At 41.7% G+C, this 23,821-nt stretch overlaps 2 protein-coding genes across 4 annotated transcripts; one reads left to right on the top strand and one right to left on the bottom strand.

The window, feature by feature from the left end:
* Positions 1-1,422: 1,422 nt before the first annotated feature.
* On the bottom strand, positions 1,423-19,116 carry LOC119740824. 3 transcript variants are annotated; one of them, XM_038216263.1, is made up of 18 exons: positions 18,884-19,116; positions 16,785-17,014; positions 16,029-16,149; positions 12,812-12,975; positions 12,186-12,321; positions 10,525-10,664; positions 9,950-10,079; positions 9,467-9,659; positions 9,020-9,165; positions 8,041-8,250; positions 7,172-7,389; positions 5,781-6,012; positions 5,260-5,533; positions 4,364-4,626; positions 3,864-4,095; positions 3,217-3,326; positions 2,613-2,789; positions 1,423-2,335 (listed from the first exon to the last, which is right to left on the bottom strand). In XM_038216263.1, the coding sequence occupies exons 2-18, from the start codon at positions 16,952-16,954 to the stop codon at positions 1,595-1,597; spliced, it is 3,657 nt and encodes a 1,218-aa protein (XP_038072191.1). In that variant the 5' UTR covers positions 16,955-17,014; positions 18,884-19,116; the 3' UTR covers positions 1,423-1,594. The 3 variants fall into 3 exon arrangements, with proteins under 3 accessions (XP_038072191.1, XP_038072190.1, XP_038072189.1); XM_038216262.1 differs by having other exon boundaries at positions 16,785-17,038; XM_038216261.1 differs by lacking the exon at positions 18,884-19,116 and having other exon boundaries at positions 16,785-17,977.
* A 1,699-nt stretch (positions 19,117-20,815) lies between these two features.
* Positions 20,816-21,934, top strand: LOC119740642 (melatonin receptor type 1B-A-like). Its single transcript, XM_038216007.1, has one exon. It carries the CDS (start codon positions 20,816-20,818, stop codon positions 21,932-21,934), a length of 1,119 nt encoding a protein of 372 aa, XP_038071935.1.
* Positions 21,935-23,821: the final 1,887 nt, after the last annotated feature.

A 23,821-nucleotide genomic window follows, 5' to 3' on the forward strand; every position in this document is an offset into this window, starting at 1 on the left:
GCTCTAATTTAACGCTTAAGTGCATGGATGGATGCTTTTGTTTATACCGTGTACCTAACTTTCAGTGTTTTTCTTTTGAAGCAACTAATTAGTTAGCTTTTTGTATCCGATATTTGAAGCGGAATGAGAAGATGTACAATAATTGGTCTTTAGAAGTCAAGGAACCTCGAGTACACACAGAACATCTGTTTTCGTGGAAACTCAGGCTCCAACAGCAGCATACAACAGTCGTCGATGCCATCACGGTTTCTTTGTTTCACAGCTGGTGAGACGGAAAAGCAGTGCATTGAGTTCGTACTTTTCATTTATTGAAATAATATTAAAGTTGAACAAAGAAATTGACTGGAGCAGGGTCTGAACCAGCAAACTGCGGATTCTACCAATCCGTCGCTCTACTGAGCTATCAAGCAGCCCTCTATGTTGGCTTTTCGCCAACATTGGACCGGAAAGGATTGGAAAATTTAATGTATTTATTGTGTCTTATAGTATTCACCTGTTACGTCAGTGTAGTTTTTTTCGCAAAATTTTAAACGGTTAACATTAAAACTAAGGTGACATTAAATTAAACGGTCTGAGTTAATTTAGGTGAGATCTTAATAGTGAGGACTTCCCTATAATTTCTGTCGTGTAAAAGCTACAAAAGTTTTGATTAATTTTAAAAAGACAAAAGCTGAAGAAAAAGAAATGTAAAACATAAAGTCCACTGACACGCCAACACAAATGAGCGTTAATACTCTGTGTGTCCACGTGTCATCGATATTTTAAGAGTGCATACAACTTTTCAAGTCTATACATTTGTATTTTATCCTTTATATAAATAGATAAAACATTGATGTTCAAACTAAATTTATGATGTGTCAGTCCTTGCACAGTAATGCACACCCGAAGTACAACAAAACAATGATGATGTTTTATATATTAATGCCTAGAAACTATTATGTGCTCTGGCTTTTTAGCGTTAAAGTAATTGAAAATTAAGATAAACACATAGATATAGGTTTTAGATCGTAGCATTTCCCTACAAAACTAATTAATCCCTAGACTTGCATCATTATGACAAAACGGGATAAAAACAACTAAAATACAACTTATGTCAACTTAAATATGTTTCATAAGATGGACTTTTTTGCGTTGGGGTGATGTAAATCAATATTAGGCTTTGCCCTTCACCGACGTATAAACACTGTATACTCAGTGTGCCTCCCGAGTGCATGTTGGAAAAAAAATTCTTGGGTGGGACTCGAACCAATGACCTCCCGCTTTCTAGTGCAGACATCTTACCACTCGACCACCGAGCTTACGGGATCGGAATCTGATGTACATAGCAGCGGGTACCGCATTTAATTATTCATAACAGCCAACCGATCCCGGAGTTCGCTGCTCGAGTGGTAAGACGTCTGCACTAAAAAGCAGGAGGTCGTGGGTTCGAGTCCCGCTCGAGTGAAATTTCCAACTTTCACTCGAGAGGCATAACACTGAGTACACAGTGTTTATGCGTCGGTGAGGGCAAAACATATAATGTTCATTTAAATATTTGTATTATATTGTGATAGTATTTCTTATAACGTACATGTGTACGCAAAAACTGTTTAATCTAAAGTATTGCACACACGGATGATTTCTTTTTCTTCTTTGGCGAATCAGGTCTTGCTCTTTCCTTCGGGGCAGAGGCACTCCGTTCCGGCTGGATAACCTCGACATGCTTAGGACCCATCTCTGACTGAGGTCTCGCTTCTGGTACCGTGGACCCTGCAAACTTTGCTGGGTCCTCGGTGCTCATTGGTTCCAGCTTTTGATCTTCCTCAGTATCTTCTTTTGGTGGTTGGGTCTGTTGATGTACCGTGGACCCTGCGAACTTTGCTGGGTCCTCGGTGCTGATTGGTTGCAGCTTTTGATCTTCTATGGCATCTTCTTTTGGCGGTTCGTTCTGTTGAGCAGGCTCCTCTTTCTCCTCTGCTTCCGGTGTTTTGGTATTTTCAGCAGCTGGCGGACTCGGACTCTTCTCTTCTACTTGTTTTGCCTCCTCTATCTCAGGTTTCTCAGTGTCGCTAGGTGACGCACTTTGGAATACCGCATCCTCGACAGTTGCGTGCTCTTTAAGCTTTTGCACCAGCTCGTCAAATTTGGCATCCCTGAACTCTTTCTGGGTGGACTCACCGGTACAATCGATATAGAGGAGCTGGGCAAAGGGCATACTCATTGGGCCCTCAGGGGGCCACGTCATCCGCTGCATTAGGAGCGGGATGATGGGTTTACGGAGAGCATCTGTAAGGCTCACCTCGCGACGGCAGTTGGCAGACAAGGCGTACTTGGGGGTCACAATGGAGACCACAACCTTCGACAAGAAACAAATTGAAAATTTAGAGAAGCATTCTATTTCTATCAGAAAGATTTTGTCGTCCCTTTTGGTAAACACTTCATGGATATTCCTGTATAACATATACATCCAATTATTGGAACGAAAAATATGACCCTTTTATATCAGATTTGTTTGTATTTTAAAGGAACAAAGCAAAGTACATAAATTAAAATCCGATCAGATAAGTTATCTGATGAGTTGTAGCGCCAAACCTACAAGGATGACAATTCCCGTGAGTCTTCCAGTCACTCACCTTGGCATTTCTAATGCCTTTGTCAATCTTGGAGTAGAGCGGGTCACCGCCTCCCATTTGCATGATATCCAGCCAGCAACTGAACCCGAGCGAAGTCAGTCTGGAGTACAGCGTCTTGATCTCCGTCTGCTTGTCCCATTGGTACGAGATGAACACTTGGGGAATGATCTCTTGGGCCTGATCAGACACAGAAAAAAGAGTTTAAAGAATGTTCAATGAACTGCACCGATAAGTCGAGTCCATGACGAATCCATCACAAGTCTGGTCACAAATCACAAGTCCTTTCATAAGTCCAGTCACAAGTAACAGGGGATGAACATTCACAGAAGAACACTAGTGTTGCAGTTCATTTGAATAGCTTGTGACTTGACTTAAGTCTTGTAATGGACTTGTGATAACTTGTCATTGACTCGACTAAACACTGCCATCAAGAGAGGACTTAAATCTTGTTTCAGATACAAAATCCTGAGAAATGATAGCATCGTGCTACAGCATGGTAATCGATATATTTTAAATTATTTTTCATTATTAATTTCATTTTGCCGCCAATTAATAATAATAATTTTGGTTTGTTGTGTCAAACAAAGAAATAATGCATCTGTACCTGATCTGTTGCCTTTTCAGACTTTGTGTTGTCGTCTGTGGACTTCTTCTCGTTCGCTTTCTTGACAACTTTCGGCAGATCATCAATCTGTGGGACCCAGTTACGATATTCTGAAATGACAAAAGAACATATGTTGTGATTAACAGAACGCATAATTATCCATGTCGTCATAGAAAACTTTACCCTTCTCGAAAACAAACCGATCCTAAGGAATATAGTCAGTGATCCTATGTCTTGGTTTCAATCAGAAGCAAATTGAAATTAACGTTGGAAAAGATACAAATGCCGATAAAAATAAACTATCAACAAGCAGTCCTGCTATTAGTCTAGATTAACTCTCAATAAAGTAGTTTTTACTTCCTGTCACCCTGAGTTTGTTTTGATATCGTACGGATTTTTCATTTTTGAAGTTTTCGATTCCATATTTTGTTCAAGTCTTCAATAACTGAACAATAAATACAACTTGACCCCGTTTATACAAAACACATGGTTATTATCAACGATGCAGTGACTGGCTGAGTTCAGTACAGAGGCCTACAGGATTTGTTAATCGTTTACATTACATGGTTTCAAAGCGATACTCAGACATTCATTCTACTTCTCATTGACGAAATAATTTTACTAACACCGAATGAACATCTACTTACCATCAGTAATCATTTCCTCGTCGGGGGCCACGTGATAACTTATCTGGCCCAGCAACTCAGCAAACTTGGCATCCTCCCAGAACTTCTCCCCTCTCACGTACTCCTTGTCAGTGAAGAACTGAATGTACAGCAGCTGGGCGAACAGCATGCTCATGGAGCCGGATGGAGGCCAGTCTATCTTCTCGATCAGTACGGGTATGATGGGCTTGTTCAACAGGTTGGCCAAATTCACCTGATTATGGAAAATTATACATTTGCATTCAGAGGTGTTTAGGTTGGAAAAAGCATCTCAAGAACAATTCACGTCCTTTCAATGAGTTCTTCTGTGTGTTGTTTATGCAAACTTAAGCAAACGGTGCGATCTTTCCACCAACTTTCTGGAAGTAAATGAGAAAACCAGTGTGGCTGTTTCCCTTCCAAGAAAATGTAACGATGACTCCCTTCGACGGTGAGGTCCTTTCTAATCTCATGTGATTATTTTCTCGCATGTGAGGACCTACCTCCTTGTTGCAGTTTTCAGACTTGGAGTACTTCTCGGTGCACATGCACAGCACCACCTTGGCCGCCCTCATCCCCTCATTGATCTTGGCGAACAGGCTGTCCCCGCCTCCCATCTGACCAATGTCCAGCCAACAGTTGAAGCCTGCCTTCTCCAGATGCTCCTTGATGACCTTGACCTCGGGCTGATGGTCCCACTGGTAGCTGATGAAAACACGCGGAGGCTTCTCGGAAATGTCAGGGGCAGCCTTAGGAACTACTTTATCTACAGGCGTGGTATGACAGAATATCAACCAGTCATCATTTTGTCAATCATAATTCTTCACAAGTCATCACGAACAGTGGCGTAACATCTACCGAGGACAGGGGAACGTGCCCCCCCCCCCTTCCGTTCGAGGCCCGTTCCCCCTATAGCCCCCCCCCCCACCCCCCGCTGAGAATTTAGAGAGGGCAACATTAGTTTGTTTATTTTTTTTGGTTAAAAATGTCACTGAGTGTCCCCTCCACAAAACGAGGCCCCTAAGTGTCTCCGTAAGTTGGACCCAGGTTAAACAAGTGATCATAATTCGTCACAAGTCATCACAATTCATCGCAAATCAATCACTAGTCATCCAGTCATAAGTCAAGTCACAAGCTAATCAAATGAACTGTGTATAGTTTGATGCCTTTTATATGATTGCATTATTCATTATAATAGGCACAATGCAGCAATCAAACACTCCATATAGCTGGCAATAATCAATTTAATGCCGTGTTCAGTCGTACGTGGCTTGCGCAATTAACGTAAGACATAAAATGTGCTACATTGTGATTTACACTGGGGAAAACTAAATGGTTCATTAAAATGGTTCCAAGTCGTTGTTGGCATTAGGAGTTTAAAAATTGAAAGTGAAGGTACCGGCGGCTTGTAGCGCTTCCTCCACGATGATCGCAGCATCGTCTCTCCCCATGTCCTGCAGCGCCGTCAAGATGGCAAAAGTCGCCTCACTACTCTTATGAATAGTGTACCACTCGGCCAGGATGGCCATGGTAGGGTCCGGAGACAGGGCCCAGTTACGGACATCCTCGCCGGTGAAGCCCAGGCGAATGGCCAGGAAACGCCAGTCGTGCTCGTGCTCGGGGTTCAGGAGGTTGGCGATGTCCCGAGACCACTTTGGAGCATTGGTAATGGTCTGGCAGATTGAGAATGACGCAATCAAACACCAAGTTGTGAGACACATGAATGCACGGTAACTCGAGTATATGCCAGTCACATTCTATATGGGCGTGCCTCCAATACCGCCCATCCTCGAACTGTCTCACATTGTTCTTGAATGGATCATGATTTATACGACTGTGTTCAATTACATTTTACATAATTATGATTTTACGGAGTGAGTTGGCTCTAAACTGCTTGGCACACCACCTTTTTGTACTTACTTTGCGGTCTATTTCGTCCACCCTCACGATGGTATCATCAACCAGCTCCTCCAGGTCGCCCAGTCGTTGTCCCTGCTCCGTCACCTCATTCTTGACGTTGTCGATCTCCTGGCCCTGCTCAGTCACCGTCTTGTCGAGACGGTCGACATTCTCCTCCGTTTCAGTCACTCGGTCGTCGAGGTTCTGGACGTCCTCCTTCACGTCTTCCACGTCATCCGCGAGCGCTTCCAGGCTAAGGAAATATGGAGAAGTCTAGATTTCACATTTTTGTTCAGTAAACCGTGGAAATTACTAAAAAATGGGATGGGACATTGTGCCAATAATTTTTGAAGAACCACAAAAAATATCAAAGTGCATTGGCCATAAGCAGTAGAAAAATGTCTTCCGTATATTGAGTAAGAAATAATATCAGCCTTAATTGGAATTCAGTGCTTTTCAATAAAGTGTTTTCTTCGTGGTATTGGGAATGATAATTCTCAACTACAATAGCACAACGCAGAGCCCGCCTTGCCGGCCACTGCTATAGAGCCAAAGAGCAAGTTATCTCCGACGTGATCTGCTGGAGATTGCCTTGCCCCAACAGAGAGAGGAGACCCCTCAACTAAGTATGCAATTATGTAAGTCAGCACGTTGATGACATCACCACGGCCATGACGGACAAGATAGTCTGGAAGAGTTTGGTTGCATCCACCTCGGCTCCGGCCGTCCAATGATGATGATGATGAATGATAACTATGAGAGAACGCTACTATTCACAAGAAATATGTTTTGCTGGAGATGTGTTTGAGATTAGGGGTGTGTCTTCAAAGATTTGGAATGACAGTAACAGAGACTAAGTTGGATATGTCTATCTTGGTCCAACTGGTTAAGTTTTAATTTTACTAATGTCAAAATCATGTCGACTAGCTTCTTCGAAGTTGTTCAATTAGTTTGTTGAGGCCGGAATGACAACATGCGACAAGAATTCACCATTATAAAGTAAAACAAGAACACCAAATGGTTTGAAACTTTACATCATGCAATAACACAGGGTGGTAAGATTGAAATTAATCTGTTTTCATGTAAGTAATTTATTTTGTCAATAACAGTTGTTGCTTCTTGAAGAAGTCCTGTTGCACACATCTTCACATCTTCATGTTATGAACTCGATTTCAAGTTGTTTTTCCTGTTTTCTTTATCCAACCCTCTTGATCCTGAATGGCATCTCTCTACAGTGACTGTTCTATGTTCCGTCACCTCCATGTTCCAACAACACAAGATTGTGTTACTCCCGGTTAGGGTTGGGGTATAGGAATAGGAATATGAGCAGTCGGAACGTAGGGATGTCGCAACATAGGGGTGTCGGAACATGGAGGTGTAACCAGTTTGCCTACTTTCCCGAATAATCTCACCTGCGTCCCTCCATGAAATCAATCAAGCTCTGCACCATGTCGGGTACACCCATGGCCTGACTCTTCATGAACGGCTCGATGTCGGCCCGGTACTTTTTCAACACTTCCACGTGCTTGCGACCGATCCGCTTCATATCCATCATGATGACACTGAGCCACGTGTCCTCGATGGTCTTCAGTTTATCGACCAGAATTTTCATGCAACGTTCGGCTTGTTTCTGCATTAGGACACCAGTTCATGGGGTTATTAAAAAAGAGTTTAGTTACAGGGTCTGATTTGACCTAATACTTTTGCGGGTCAAAATGACAGTTTGTTGGGGGTCAAAAGGTCAAATATTTGAGCCGAAAACCTTGGCAAAATTGTCATTTTGACACTGAAGAGTGTCATTAAAATAAGAGTGTCATTTTGACCCTGAAAACTATCCGGGCAAAGAGGACCAGGAATCCAGGTCAAATCCCACCCGGCACGTTTTAGAGTGTGAGAGTATCGGCAGATAATATTTTGTATGAAAATTCCATCTTGGTTCAAACAACAAGTCAATCACTTATCGTATCACAGGTGGCATCGTCAAAGGGTATGAATAATGAAAAAAGGATACCTGTGTCACTTGACTGACATGTCACTTTACTTGACTTTGGATGGCTTGAGATTGATTTTTTTACTTGTGTGGACTTGGGAACACCTCTTTTCATTTGTGTACGTTTAATCAAGCAATCTATATCTCTGTGCACATCTCTTTGCAACTGGTTATCAATGCATCCATTGACTTTTGAAATACGTTGTTTCGTTCTCTGTATACGGTGAAGTTTGGTATACTTTTGACCTATTTAAAGTGACACTTGAGGACAACAATAAATACATGTCTTACCTCGTTTATCTGACCGACACTCGCCACAATCTTCGACACCGCGTGGATGGTGTACGGTGTCTGCTTCGCGACCCTCATCAGCTTGTCGATCTTGTCTACAAACTTACCCGGGAACTTGACCGACATGGTTCCCAGGATCAAGACCACTTGGTGGCAGATTTGAGCGTTTGTGACGTCATCCATCATCAGGTCCAAGTGAGGCACGAGTAACTGAGTGGAAAATTGAAAATCGAATTCACTATTGAGGTTTTAATGATGTGACAAAAACAGTTTCTGCAGTCATTTTTTCTAAATCTTCAGAGTAAATATTTATCGAAACTTCATTGGTGTATGTAATGTCTTGCACATGAATGCACTTTTTTTTTAGCCTGCTTTCTTTTACTAATCAACAAATTCAATCATTTTACCATTTTAATCAGGCGCGGATCCAGGGAGAGGGATTCGAACCCTCCCCCTCCATCCAACCAAGCTCAGACACCACCACAAAAATTAAGACAATTGTAGTACATTTTAAATACCTATGTCCGCCTGTCCGAAACAATCGGAAAGAACAAATCTGACAGGCATGAACCCCCCCCCCGCAAAAAAATCTGTATCTGCCCCCGTGAATGTTATTTACTAATTTTATGAAATAGGCATCCTCAATTTATGATGAAAAGATACTTTGTTATTTCCTTAAGTCTGTTGCATAATTTAGCTGCAGTTATGCAGTCCGCCGTATTTGCAGAAAATCATTGGAAAGCTACCAAGACCAAACTTGTCCGCTTCAAATAACTGGCAGGAAACCAGATCTGCAAAACACTACAGAAGTCTTTGTTCATTTCAAGAAGATATTGTTTTGTGGATAAACAGACTTAATTCATTCGTAATTCGAGTTTTCATTCCTTCAGAAAGAACTACCATGCATGTTTATTTTTATTCTCTGAAAGTCTAGCATCTAGTTTTATAAAGGAAAATGTAATGAAAGCTTTCTAATTACCTTTGCGTTGTCTTTGGCTACGTCGTCCCACAGCATGTAGATGTATGTCTTGTTGGTCTGATTCATGTCTTCCATTGCCTCAGCAAGCTGATCAAATCTACTCAGTATCTTCTCCGGGCTAACTCCATACAAGGGCTTCAGACACACTAGATACGAATACAGTAAATAACATGATGGTCACTCAAATTTGTATTGTGCCATCAATTTAATGAGTACAACAGTTCGTAAGGAAGGGTTGTAGTCGATCCTTCACAAAATGCCCACAAGTCCATCACAAGTCACCCAGTCCAAGTAATTAGCTATTCAAATATACTGTGACCATAAAAGCATTCCTTGTATTGTTCATTCTCCTCTACTACTGGCGACCGGACTTGTGAGTTGACCTATGACATGACTTGTAATGGACCTGACGACAAAACTGTAGATAGACAATAGAACACAACTTACGGCCCAACAGGTCACTTTTCCCGTCAAGAAAGGCTTCCATGACGTCATCTGCGCACGGGGCCAGCAGGTCAACCTGCTGGTAGAAGCTTGTGATGCAGGCTGAAGCGGTCATCATCAGCTGCTCGTTGTCACATTTGAGCATCTTGACCACCCCAGGCACGAAGTCTCTGATAAGTCGCTGGTTGCCACAATTCTATTAATGGAGTTTGAAAATTATAAGATTCGTTCTGAATTGCGGCAAATTGACTGAAAACGGAAACTTGTTGACAATTGGTGTCAGCGGTGGGATCAGAATGGATATGGGTAATGATGCAGCTTGAACATTTCCAGCATTGTACATTTCAGCAGTGATAAATTGTTTTACTATAATCTTTACAAAAATTGGTAAAACAAATCAGGTTGATTTTTTAATTTCATCTTTTTCAACATGTGGAATTATTAGTCATTTTCAACTCATAGAGGAAGGACGATGGTCAAATTTACCTTTGTTACAAATCCGGAATTAATGGTTAGCGCTAACAACCCGTATCCTGAGTATGGTTGGCCGTCTAAATCCTGTGTCAGTACATATTGGTAAATCTTGTAGATTTCCTTTGCATATTTTGATGGTGACCTGCGGATATTAATAAAATGATAAGTATAAAGAGTGATGCTTTGTCGAATATACAAATTCGAAGAAGCTCAAAGTAGGCATGCTGTTTTACAATTAAAATCGATACAATGAAAATAAAATTGATTCTGCCAGTGAGCAGGTACCCAGTATAGAGTAATGATATTAAACATGTTTACTCAACATTGAATATTTTTAATTATTTTAATTTTGTTTTTTTGAAGCTACGCAAAGCTACAAATTATGGTGTGTTTTTTTCCGATAGATGCATAACAACAAATAAGGAACGTGCTTTCGAACAGGTATGAGCTCGTCTACGATTTGGTTCCATGATTTTGGAATCAGAATCGGTGGCAAAATCACTACATCACTTTTAAGCGTTTAGGGGAGCATCGCCTGTCTGGCCGTAAAACAGAGCGAGGCAGTCGGGCTTAAGGTGTCAAATTACCCAGCTCCCTCGAGAGATGATGATAGTATGCCATCGATGAACCGAGACTTATCGTCAGATTGAGACTCGAGATCCACGTTGCCTGATGTCATCCATTCGTACAGATTGGTGTACAGTTCCGGCAGCATCTTCTCGGTTCCCTGAAAGAAAAACATATTTCTGGGTAATTCCTGGCTATTTCATTTCATAACGTACTGACTGTAGTTGCCTGTCCAGAGGTAGGTGCCACGGTGGCAAAAATCATAACAGTTTCTGACATGACTAGGCTTTGATTATTTTGATATAGACGAGCTGGACCCGACAGTCTAAATTTAGGACCTTATGTATTTACTCGGGGAGTCAGTCGGGGAGACAGTCAGACAGTCAGTCAGTTACTTAGTCTGTTAGATGACAGCAAGTTGGTCAAGCAACAGTGGTCCCAATGTGGAAACCAATGACCTGTCATGGACTATGTGTGTGTTGGCTGTGGCTATGTATGGGGTCATGATATAAGGGGCACGGCTCCTTGTCTCCCCACTCACTGAGAATTTTGTAAAGGCAAAATAGCTTTGTAGCCCAATTCTTTGAAACTTTGACCAAACCCATTGTGTGTCCCCTCCAAAAGATGAGGCCCTGCAAATGAAACCCTACTCAAGCTACTGTTTATTTGACAGATATGGGTGCGTAGTTAAGTTAAGGCCCTGTCACACTGTCTGCGATCTTATATGCGCTCTCACTGCGTCCTTGAAAAATAGCTGGGGCGCAAAAACAACTACTACATCGCAGCGACAACTACATAGGTCGCCAGATGGGCGCCAGAGGGTCTTAATGATCTCCGATGAGCGCCAAGTCCTTTGAACATGCTCAAAAAATCGCAACACCTCTGCGCCCTGGCCAGGACGCCGTAATGACGCATCTCGGGCGCTGTGCGAGCGTGAATCGTGCGACATTGAAGTGGCATTGAGGAAGCCTACAGGCGCAAGGCAGTCGATGTAGTCTCCATGAGAAAGTAACTCGACTGCGATGAACTTGTAGAATAATTTTGAAACTGGACTGTGTATTGACCGTTTTGTCGTGGTATTTATACAGCGCAAGTGACGTCACATGAGTGTATTTTGGTCGAATAGAGAGCGCGACGCTAGCTACTAGGACGTATCAACAGCGAGCAGAGCGTAGTGTGAACGCAGTGACAGCGGAGCGGCAGCGACTAGATCGAGTAATTGAGCTTGACAGGGGCGCAAAGAGAGCGAGTTGAGCGCATCGTAAGCGCGGGAAGAGCACAGTATGAGCGTAGCTTGCAGCTTCTTTGAGACAGAAAGTTGTCATTTTCTTGCGTCCTCGCTGCGATTGTTAAATTTATGAAATATTTTTGGTCCCCGTAAGGTCTCCTATGAGATCGCATGTAATGTGACAGGCCCTCTATGCACTGAGTGCTTTCTCAGATTCACTGACTTAAAAATGGCTCGTTGGGTCGTTTGAGGTTTTATGGGTGAAGTATTTCGCATTATTTTCCAAGTCAACGGAAAAGAATGTAAAGTTGTTGGGTTTGGCCATATGCCTGTCATTAACGACAGGAGTGACGTCACGGGTGGCATACCAAGTACTTAAGAAATCAATGTCATAAAAAGAGTATAGGCCCTATGGTTTGCTAATTTTGAGAAGAAAACAAAATCCGCTCTTACGTCCCAGCTGAGTGGGTGCCAGCTACTCGAAGAGAAGGCGTGTCCTGCAACAATCTGAAGCTCGTTGGGCATCTTGCTCAGTTTCACCAGAACCTCCACCATACACTTGCTCACTTTCTTCAAGATTTTGTCTCGGCTGTAAAGAAACCAATTCGAGACATTCTGTGTATCGAAACGAATTGAAAGTCTGTAAATCTGCGCTGCTTGAAAATTCTGTTTGATATATTTCCCTGTTGCCTACTATTTTTTTCCAACGGAAAAGAATCACAATCGATTCAGTCAATTTAGCCTTCTGTTTTCATTTGTGCTCCCGCTGTAGGTTTGTTATACCCTTGTATAAATTACAAAAATATGATTTCTTTTCAATATTTTGTCCTTTTTAGCATTACAAACGTTTTTAATTGTTGATTGAGATATCGACCGAAAGAATTAACTCACATTTAATTGTGGAATCACTTCAAAGAGTACTTTTGGTGTGCAAAATGAAACCACTATAAAGCTATCAATCTAATGCCACAAGAAAACATTACTGATTACCGCACCAACCTAAAAAAGGTTTAAATATGTCCTGTGTTTCAGTTGTGGTTTCAGCAACAGGTCTTTATCATTTGTTACTCTTCACTTACTCAAATCCTTCCATCATGGCTTCGATGCAGTCGTTCAGAGCCCCGCCCATCTCTGTGTCGCTTGCTGCGCGTTCCTCTCCCCACCAATCATCGTTCTTGTTTCTCACTAACGCCACGGGAACCTCGAAGGTTTTAATCAACTTTTCAGCCAAGGCGATATGTTGCTGAAGCATAAACAACATTAGAGGTATAAGTTCCAAAAGTGTTTAATGGCTTTTGAGACACAATGTTTAGTTGCTGATATGAATAGCTTACTTTGGATTTTTTTTCTTTAGAGTAACGCAGTAATTACCCGAACATCGTGTCTGCATAAAAATATAATTCCCACTTGTGTAAAAACTTCAAGTATGATTTTAGTAACTCAACCACCAGTAGCGGATCCAGGGGGACGGGGCGCAGCCGGCGGTTCGTCCTCTATTTGACTTTTTTTTAGGATGTATATTTCCCCTTTCTTCTGTTTTTAGGATGTATATAGTCGGGGGTCTTAGGGATATTTTGGTTCACATTCTTCCAAAAGCACGAAATTTGGTACAGATGTCAGTCATACCATACTATTTCGATTTTTGACGGGCGCCAAGACGGGCGCCCCGCGGGGCCGCCATATTGGCAAAATCCAATATGGCCGCCAATCGGGTCAGAGGTCAATTGAACTAAATGAGCTAGAATCATAAATAATACCACTTTTCAGGTATTTTCGGGGTCGAGCAATCTGAATCTGATGTTATTTTAACGATTTGAGGCTAGACAGATGCCCCAAGGGACCGCCATATTGGCAAAATCCAAAATGGCCGCCACATATATCACAGTTAAGAAAATAACGAGCTAAAATCTTAAATAATAACACCTTTTATGGGTTTTCGGGGTCACAGAATCTAAATATGATGTCATTTTAATGATTCGAGGCAAGGCAGATGCTCTATGAGCCGCCATTTTTGAAAAAAAATTGCCGCCACCCAGGTTGGAGGTACCCGCAGTTAAAACAATGCAACGGGGTTTTTTTTGGGGGGGGGGTCCAAATGTCTGATTCTGATGTTATTTTAATTATTTGATGCCAAGTTTACCACTCGAGATCATTCCGGTCATACCTGGTGTTTCTGGTGCATCATTCCATAAAAAAACCTGTTCCCATTAGCTGCACATGTCGGACAGTTTGACATTTCTACGCATACCACAGAAACAATCTTAGATTGGAGCGAGAAAATTGTCCCTAGTTATTTTAAGGATGTATAGGCGCGTGTGGTGTGTGCCCGCCATGCCGAGGATGGGTGGAGCTATCAACCAACGGTCGTTTCATTGTCTTCACCACCCAAGATGTTGATCACAGATAACCAAGGCTCAGGGCAACCTCTCACTTGGTGAGTTCCAGTGATATGCCCAAACCGTAAATATCCATTTCTCGCATGAGAACCCTGCAGTGAGGCGGGCTCATCAAGCTTGACTTCTTCGACACATCATAACAAGTTTGCAGATGGTGACATCCTCACCTGGTTGGGATACAATTAACTCAGTGCTAGCTAACGAGTCGGCAAAGCCCCATGCCAAAATCGGGATGTACGCCCTATACCTAGACAAGGCTGCATCCACATTTTATGGGTGCACAGGAGTAACTTGATATGCGACCCACTGAGCCAGTGAAGGATTGAGAGTCGAGTCACTGCGATCACTGTCGAGATCATTTCAAGCTTGTTTTGGAGATCCTTGGCCTATTGGAGGTCTGGGTGGGCTTCAGAAATGGTGAAAAGTACAGTAACATACTAGTCCAAAGCATCTACTCCGATCTCGGTCTGACAGAGTCCTTGGCACCACCCTTCTTCCAAAGCCTAACATGGTGCGAAACAACTTGCTTTGCCATTTCATTCAGAGCAAGGGGTGTGGTGCAACTGTTGGGGCCGGACATCGCTTCTTCACTACTGGAAGCAGCTTGTCGGAAGTATCCCAGCTACATGCCGTGCTGTTTGAACATGTAAAGCAACCGCTACTACGTACAGGCCACCTCGGTCCAGCAGGAAATTCCTGACTTCATCGTGTGGGGCTGGTACAAAGATGGTACCAGTACACGGCAATCACTATGGACCAACTCTCAATGATGCTTCAGTGACATGTGCCATTCTCATGCGCTGCGGCTGCCTCATGCAAAGGAAGGTTGAAATGCAATCACACTATATATGCAAGGTCCTCTACAAATGAACAGCTCCGTTTAAACGCACACAGCGGCATATAGCATTTTGTCACTGCAGACATCATCTCTAAATATTTAAATGAAAATAGTTCAAACAATAATATTTATTGATAAGTCCAATCCTTAATGACCTTTAGGGCAAAATGTGACATACGATCTTTAATAAAACAATAGATTAAGATTCTCCGACCCTGAAAATCCATGTAAAATGGTATTATTAATAATTGTAGCTCGTTTAGTTTTTAACTGTGACTGACCTCTAACTTGGCTGGCGGCCATTTTGGATTTTTCTAATATGGCCCCTGGGGCATCCGTCTGGCATCAAATCATTAAAATTACCTCAGATTCAGATTCGTTGACACCGAAAAGCCCTCCAAAGTTGTATTACTTATGATTCTAGCTACTTAAGTTTTTTAACTGCGGTATGTGGCGGCCATTCTGGATTTTACCAATCTGTCTTGCCTAAAATCGTTAAAATAACATCAGATTCAGATTGCTCGACCCCGAAAATACCTGAAAAGTGGTATTATTTATGATTCTAGCTCGTTTAGTTCGATTGACCTCTGACCCGGTTGGCGGCCATATTGGATTTTGCCAATATGGCGGCCCCGTGGTGCGCCCGTCTTGGCGCCCATCAAAAATCGAAATAGTATGGTATGACTGACATCTGTGCCAAATTTGGTGCTTTTGGAAGAAACTGAACCAAACGGCCCCTATAACGCCCTAACATCCCTGACTAATACTTTCCCTTCTAGAAATGCGAAGTGTTGTGTATGGCCATATCTCATGTACATGTATACGGAAGTTATGATGCACTTCCATGCATTGAGTAATTATTCAGAGCTTTCTACTGTATTTCCTTAGTGTAATAGACGGGAATTTCCTGATTGAATTTCCTGATGAGGTGTGTAATGTATATATACCGACGGTGGGGAAAATGGCTTGATTTTTTTATGCTGTCTTGTCGATTTGCGGGACTTATTTTTCTATGTTGCTCCTTAAAATCGGCAAAGATATGGTTTTGTTAATAAATATTACCTTCCAGTTAATGATCTGTTTCTCTTTAAACATGTCGTTCGCGAGATGGTAGTACTTTGTCGCTCGTTTCTCCAGACACGTCTCGCACAGCTTCAGCATGTGTTTCTCATACTTATTATTCCTATGACAGAGTTTAAAATGGAAAACAACTACTCGTTTAGAGACGAAATCAATGTTTGAAGTTTTCATAATTTTATCAAATGATCTTGAAAGATCTGTGGTTTTCAAATGAGCTAGCGGATCGATTGTGTTAGTAGTCACTCTGTACCGGTTAAGTGTATCATCAGACATCGCCCCGTCATTCTATAATTCAATGCTAAAGTCTGTTACGAGCCAATATGGCCCATCAGGCCAGCATTTATCTTTGGTTTCCTTAGCATGAATCGACTGAGAATAGTTCTTTTACCCTGTAAGGGATGCTGATCCATCGCGGGTTACTCGATCCCCAGCTAATTTATTTATTTATTTATTTATTTGCAGTGACTTATTTAAACAGGGTGGCCTCCTCAGTTAAAAAAACTGCTTTCCTTGAGGGCCCTGTACAAAAATTTAAAAAAAAAATTAAAACTACAAACAAGTTAATTAAGTAATATTTAAATAAAAAATACAGCTATTAAAATAAAAAAAACATAAATTAATGTTAATTGTTTCAGCAAATATATAAAGTAACTCTCATCATGAGTCCCAAACCGAACCACTAGGCCAACACTCCCCACAAATCAATGCTTGCCTTAAATCTATTCATTAAATACTTACTTGGTTTTGACCTCCTTGAGAACTTGGTCTGCAACGGCATCTTTCAGATCACCGTACTTCCCCGCTATGTCCTTGTCGTCTCGTATCGCTTCAAGAACCAGCGGCATGTAAGCATCCACGGCCGTGGGGTCCTTCTTGATCAGCTCCGCTACTTCCTCGGTACTTGGCATTTTGGCAAACCCGCCCGTTCAGTCAGTTTGTTTCCTCCACGAATTACACTTAGCGGTGGTCTCGTTGGGTCAATGTAGAAGTCACTTCATTAAAATCCCGAATTAGTATCCGAAGTTTTATAAATGTTTATAAAGAGAGGTAAACATTCTACTTTGTTTACGCGGTTATAAAGATTGTCAAACCCCAAATATTCTGAATAGATCTGTGCCTGTTTTGGACTGGTGCTGGATTGGTATAGGCCTACGTGGTCATGGTCACATTTGCACACGCGGCAAACGAGACCCTATGGAAATCTGTACAGTGAAATATACTTGGTCAGGTTATTACGCTTGAATGACTGCGTATAGTAGTCTGGTTTCCAAAATAAAAGGAAAGCACGTGACCAATGCTAGACCTTGGGCTTCAGTCATGGGAACTGTCATGGCACACCCGTAGCATTGTGCTTGTGGTAATACGTTTGTATGGCGCTGTCAACAAAATCTCATTAAAATACATCACACAGGTAACTCACGAAAAAAATGGACTTTTCATTTCATTTTTGGTCTCTGCAGTTCCACGTACTTGTATCAACCTTTCGTTCTCTTACAAAATATCACGTGTCTGTTGTGTGGTTATTTCCTTGTGAAACTTCCACTGCAGCCAGGAAATCTTTCTTGCTTTTGCTTTCTTTTGGTTGTACCGTGAAATGATGGTCTCGGATCACGATTCAAAATGATAGGGGCATTCCAATCCTTCCGCGCATGCGCTTTTGTCATCTGTTGGTTTAATTGTGTGTCAACTTCCGTTGAGACTTCCGCAATCTCTGTTGACTACATTTCCAAAATGAAAGCAAAAGTTCATTCACTTCACTCGACCTTGTAGCTTAAATTCGAGTCAGGAAGGTTTAGGGAGGTACATGTACATAATGACATGATACAAATCTGCATATATGTATATTCCCATGCTAATATTAGGCTCTTTTAAGTAAAGTTTAAATTACTGATAATATTAATATATACTCACATGGCTTCGTACATTTCCCTTTTCCTTTTTAATTTTCTTAATTTCTATTTAGTTATTTTTTATTTATATTTTATTAATATCGTTACTATTATTATTATATAGGGTTGGTTTTTTTTTTTTGGGGGGGGGGGCCCTGTCATGAGTTTAGACACAATCGTGCAACATACTATCATCGGACGCGTTTTCATTGGCAGGTTCATACATTGTTAGCCCGGTTTCATGAGCCAAGAACTGAGTGTTGGTGATTCACAATTAAAGCAAGTTCTGTCTAATTGTTTTCACCTTTGGTTTTAAACAAGGACTCCACTCTAAACCTAGTGTCCTTTCTCTTTCTAATTATGATCTTTTATTTGTGATAAAGCTGAAGAAAACACCAGCTCTGTGTTTCCACACATGTCGTTCATCAATATACGAATGATGCATTGACGCAGTGAGTTTAGTTCCATATTTTGGTTTCATATTTTGGTGTATCGTTAGGCCTACATTATCACGAATATAGTTTCCTGCACTGGACGTCTAGCATGACAGACTATTTCTCTCATCCGTGTGTTTTGTGTACCGTATCGCATCATAGAATATATGAAACATGCAGTATCATCATGCTGTGTGTATACATTTCACTCGAACTCGGACTTTGACTTGTCACAGGTTTTATCATCTAATTCACCTCTTGTATTGTATGTATGAGTAGCACCAGCATGAATATCATCGCACACGAGTGTGTGAGTTTTGAAACCTTTCATAGGACTGCCATGTTTTATTGGGCAGATAATTTCATGTCCATTTCGCCCCTGCATGGGGCGTTTTTGTGATATAAAATCGGGATATAATGCATGCATGGACATCCAATTGCACTTAACATCTTCAAGTCCAACTGGAAAACAAAAAATAAAAACATCGGATGTAAAACAAACAAAAAAACTTACCCTTTAAGAATTCCCCACATTGGCACAGAAATAGACCAATAATGCTGTGCTCACTCCGATCTCCAAGTGTTCAAGACAAAACGTTCAGATACTATTTTTACAGGATCAATCTAGAGTCCATAAAATGGCGATGGATATCGTCTTCAGTTTCGTTGGATGATGGCTTATTACCATGGCCGACGGTGAACGACACGCTCCGCTTATCGCCCAGTGTTCATGTCAATATTACGCTGTTTGCACACGGGCGTCCATTGATCAAGCACCATAGCAACAGCCATACACACACGTAAAATGGCAACCATAACAATAATTTAGGCTAGGCAAGGCCATTCTCATTTGCATAATTTACCGTGAACCTGAGAATAAGTATGAGGGCTCCCTGCTGTCTGAATAGCACGGGAACATGGTATTATTAACGATATGGCCATTTATATATTGTGTGTATATTTCCATACGCAGCAACAATCCATTCATTTAAAAGAGAGCGTTAGGAAATTCCCTCTGGCCAAACAAACTGTCACGAGTTTTGCCTGTTGAGAGTTTCTTTAAACGAACACGCCTTTTTTGTCCGTCTACAACCCCTCATAAAGGTTTTTCTTTCGGGTTGCTCCGCGCACAAGCAGAACTGCCCCTTGAGTGAACTTGCCCCAGAAAACAAAGAATTTTGTCCTAGAAAACAGAGCTGAGAGGTCCATTCTTTGAAGCAAATCCAACACAAAAATCAGGTACTTTAGGGTGGATTTAAAATGTTAATACAAATTTATTAAAGGAAAGGAACAACAAAAACAGAGAAAGAGTACATTTGATGTAACAAATCAAATTGGGTTTGTTGGTTCGAGCCCAACATCGTGCGAATATTGTTCGCCTTTATAGGGGGCGTGGGTGGATGAGGGTTTAGTTCCGAACTTGGCGAGTTTTCATCAAAGTTGATAATATTCTCGAGATGTGTATACAAAAAATGATGTGTTTGATTTTCAAACTTTTACAAGTTTATTTATATGATAATATTGAATACATCTAAAGACACATTTCAAATTGGCCTGTTCTGCGCACCGCAGGGGGGGGGGGGGCTATTGAATCCCCTCCCCCCCCCCCCCCACACACACTTTTTCGTGACATTTCGAGGTATTTCAGAACATCCCAGCGACCCAAATGTATTCAGTAGCACTGAAAAGTGAAGGGAAAAAAGGACAAAAGCTTTTTAAATGAGCCGTTTTGATGCAAACGCGAGTATACGTATTGATATACATCTAAATCCCTATATCCTAAATAGCGTCCCCTAGTTTAATTGGTGTCCCCACCCCCCCCTCCCCCAGGCAATTTTTAGATTTTGGTCATCCCCCATTCCCCTACTCGCCGGCACAGATTTACGCCACTGACTTTCAAACGAATTAGGGAGGACGCAGTGCTGTATTTATATATAAACAACAACTCTATTTCAAATTGTGCATATGGACACCTTGCCCCATTTATTAATTAAAAATACGTTGAGGTATTCAAGAGATTGAGGTAGACAATCGTGCGCTGTCTTTGCTATATCAACTCACCATAAGTTTTCTTTTTTCCGTCGATAATGAAACTGTTCTCATTATCTTGATTACAATAAAGCTGGGTCAGTTTTAACAATGACTTCAACATTTTCTCTTTTAACTAGCTTTTGGGAATTCTCTGCCCCTACTTTGTTGTGTTTTGAAGATATTCTTTCCCTTTCATCATCGAAACAGACAACGAAAGTAAAAAGTCATTCTAAAATTTCAGGAACGGGGCATTTTCTGCCTGTTGAACAAGAAATCAATCAGCCTGTTTTAGACTGCGGCGGTAAAAGAAAATGAAAGTAAGTGTATTCTTTTCAGAGTGGAATGCTGTGGAACCTAAGCACGAAAATCATTCAGAGTGATTGTCCGCCATCACAAGTGAAGTCAACTTTTCCAAATGGATGTCACAACGAGCACGGTTGTTACCGAGGGGGTTACGTTGGACCCCACGGAGAGTTTAACATTCGAATTCAGTGACTACACCCAGAGGGTCATCGTAGCCACTATGTTCCTTGTCATAGCCTTGCTGGGAATCTTTGGTAACACGCTTGTGATACTGGCCGTGCTTTTGTCCAATAAAGTCCGCACAGCAACCAACGCCTTCGTGGTGAACCTGAGCGTGGCGGACTTTCTGACCTGCCTGGTCATCCCGTGGAATGCCGTGGCTTTGCTGGGCCGGGAGGGTCTACCGGTCGGTGTTTGGGTTTGCAGCATCACAGCTGTTGTTCAAAACGCCACGGTCGGCTGTAGCGTTTTCTCGCTCGTCGCCATCGCCCTGAACCGATTGCTGCTGATCACACGACATTCGACAACTTACCATAAAGTTTACACGCCCAAGAAGATCGTCATCTGGCTGGTTTTGGTATGGTTAATCCCGCTGTTCATCACCTTGCTACCATCTTTCATTAATATAAGCGGATTCACCTACAACCAAAAGTACCATACATGCGGGTCAACCACTTCTCAAGCCAGCTCACGTACCTACAACACCATCGTAGCAGGCATTATATACCCCATTCTGCTGGTCATCATCATCGTCTGTTACGTACTCATCTGGAGACATCTCAAACGTCACTCTAAGAGGATGGCTACGGTCCACCAAGAAGCAAGCCATTTTACGCCCAGCAGCATCCCAACCACCTCCACTGTTATGATTCCCCAGGCTCACATCTCAAGCGATGACCGAATCCAATCTCCAGCCACCCCGAGCTCTGTGCCGGCCATCAACTCCCAGGTGACACGCCGGCAGAACGACATCACCAAGAACATGTTCTATGTCGTCTGTGCCTTCATGCTGTGCATTACCCCATACGCTGTCGTGGTCATGTGCGGTGACAGCCCGGCCCGACCCTACCTCTTCGCGTTGTTCTTTTTTAACAGTTGTGTCAACCCGACGATTTATGCAACCAAGCACCGGGATTTTAAGACCATATTCGGTTGCATCTTGCGTCGGCAGTGGGCAGCTGTCCCAGAACCCTCTGAGTTCCTGAAGTTCCTGCAACGAAACGTGTTGTGAAACAACGGAGTATACGACAGCAAATATAAACAGGACACAATCAAGTTTGATTTGATCACTGTAAAGCAACAGACGACTCCTTTATGTTGAATTTACGTTCTGGTTTCCGACCACTCCATTTATGAAGCATATGGACATGTTTGTACTGATTTTGATAGGACACTAGAATCTTATTTTTTTAACGAGATGCATCGTGTAATCACAAATTTTGAGAATTGAAAAGGCGGCGTATATGTCGCGGGAAAGGTGGACAATAGCCGGAGGAGCTACCTCCCAACGAAGCGGGCGAGGTGAAGCCTCCTCGTGATTATTGTATATATCGCATATATATATTGTATATTGAGCCGCACAAAAGAATAATGCTTACTTTTAATTATCTTATCTTGATTTCATTCCAGTTGCTATCTAAAATTTGAGAGAGAGAACAAACTTCTATTTCAACATCATGATTTTGCTTCGTACTTACTTCTTCATTTCACGTTCATATTGTACTTTCGCGAATACTTTCTTTAGCGCTTTCAAATATTCTGTATTCTCCATTTGGTTTATTTTCTGCATGTTGTTTAATTTCTGCGCATATTAAGAATCAATGCGGGCTATAGGTTTATATAGTCAGACTCGAGGCATGCATATTACACACAACCTTATTAGCAAATTTCCAGGCAAGTTGCATGCAAATTCAAATAACTATATAAGCGTTAATGTTATTTTTTTCAATAACGGAACACGATTAGCTCAATAGGTTAGACTAGAGCATGGGACTGTTAATCCCGGGGATGTTGGTTCGAGCCCAGCATAGTGTGAATATTTTCCCCGTTTTTTTAGGGGGCTGTGCGGTTTGTGAGGTTTTTGTTCCGAATTCGGCGACTTTTTCATCAAGAATGATAATATTCTCGAGATGTGTATACAGAAAAATTGATTTGTTTGTCTTGCCTTTTGTGCTTCATGTTGAAAAGATACACTTTTCTTGTTCTGATTACTCTCAATATTTTCCTTTATTTTTTTTTTAAATTGTAATGCACACTGGAAAGGTATTGATAAGCAATATTATAGTGTTTGATTCACTGTTGGGGGCGAGGATTGCGCTCATAACGTGTACCGAGATTTCAAACTTTTACAAGTTCACTTATTAAGATAATATTGGATACATCTATGGATACATCTATAGACACATTTCAAATCGTGCTGTTCTGCGCACCGTATCGAAACTGAGGCTCCCTTGGTATAAACATTGACATATATTTCAATAAGGAATTTTGAGGAAGGTCATATTAATTTTGTTTTTATAATATCTCGGTGGAAGACCAAAGTGAGTGGTGCTTTCCGCGAGGTCGTTGTTGATGTTTTGTGGGTGGAGACCAGTAACATCCCCATAGGCACCCGTGATAAATACCCATACTTAAAAAAAAGTCTGGCAATATGCTTAGAACTCACAGTTGATCAAGACATAAATCAAATTAAAAGTTTTTTAACCCAGAATATAACCCTCGCAGTTGATCAGTTAACCGATGTCTTTTGGGTGATTTTTTCCTCTAAATGTTATCCTAAAAAGCAGTCCTTAAACCAATCGCCATTTGACTTTCATTTCTACCAACCCTCCTGTGCAGGGACCACAGAGCTCTCTATTAAGAGAAAAACATGACAATTTACGATATATAAATAGTGATTTGGCCGGCCGGCGTAGGCTATTTGGGGCCTATATTACTGGTCTGGTTCCCCATGAGCGCCTCCTTCTGAAGCTGCATCATGTTGGTGTCCGTGGTATCCTGTTATCTTGGATCAGGGATTAATTCTTGTCAAGCCGTACCCAGCAAGTCATCCTTGAGGGAAAGCAGACTAACCATTCTAATGTGTCGTCAGGGGTTCCACAAGGAACTGTTCTTGGTC

Source organism: Patiria miniata, unplaced genomic scaffold, assembly GCF_015706575.1.
Source record: "Patiria miniata isolate m_02_andy unplaced genomic scaffold, ASM1570657v1 HiC_scaffold_5, whole genome shotgun sequence".
Taxonomy (NCBI): Eukaryota; Metazoa; Echinodermata; class Asteroidea; order Valvatida; family Asterinidae; genus Patiria; species Patiria miniata.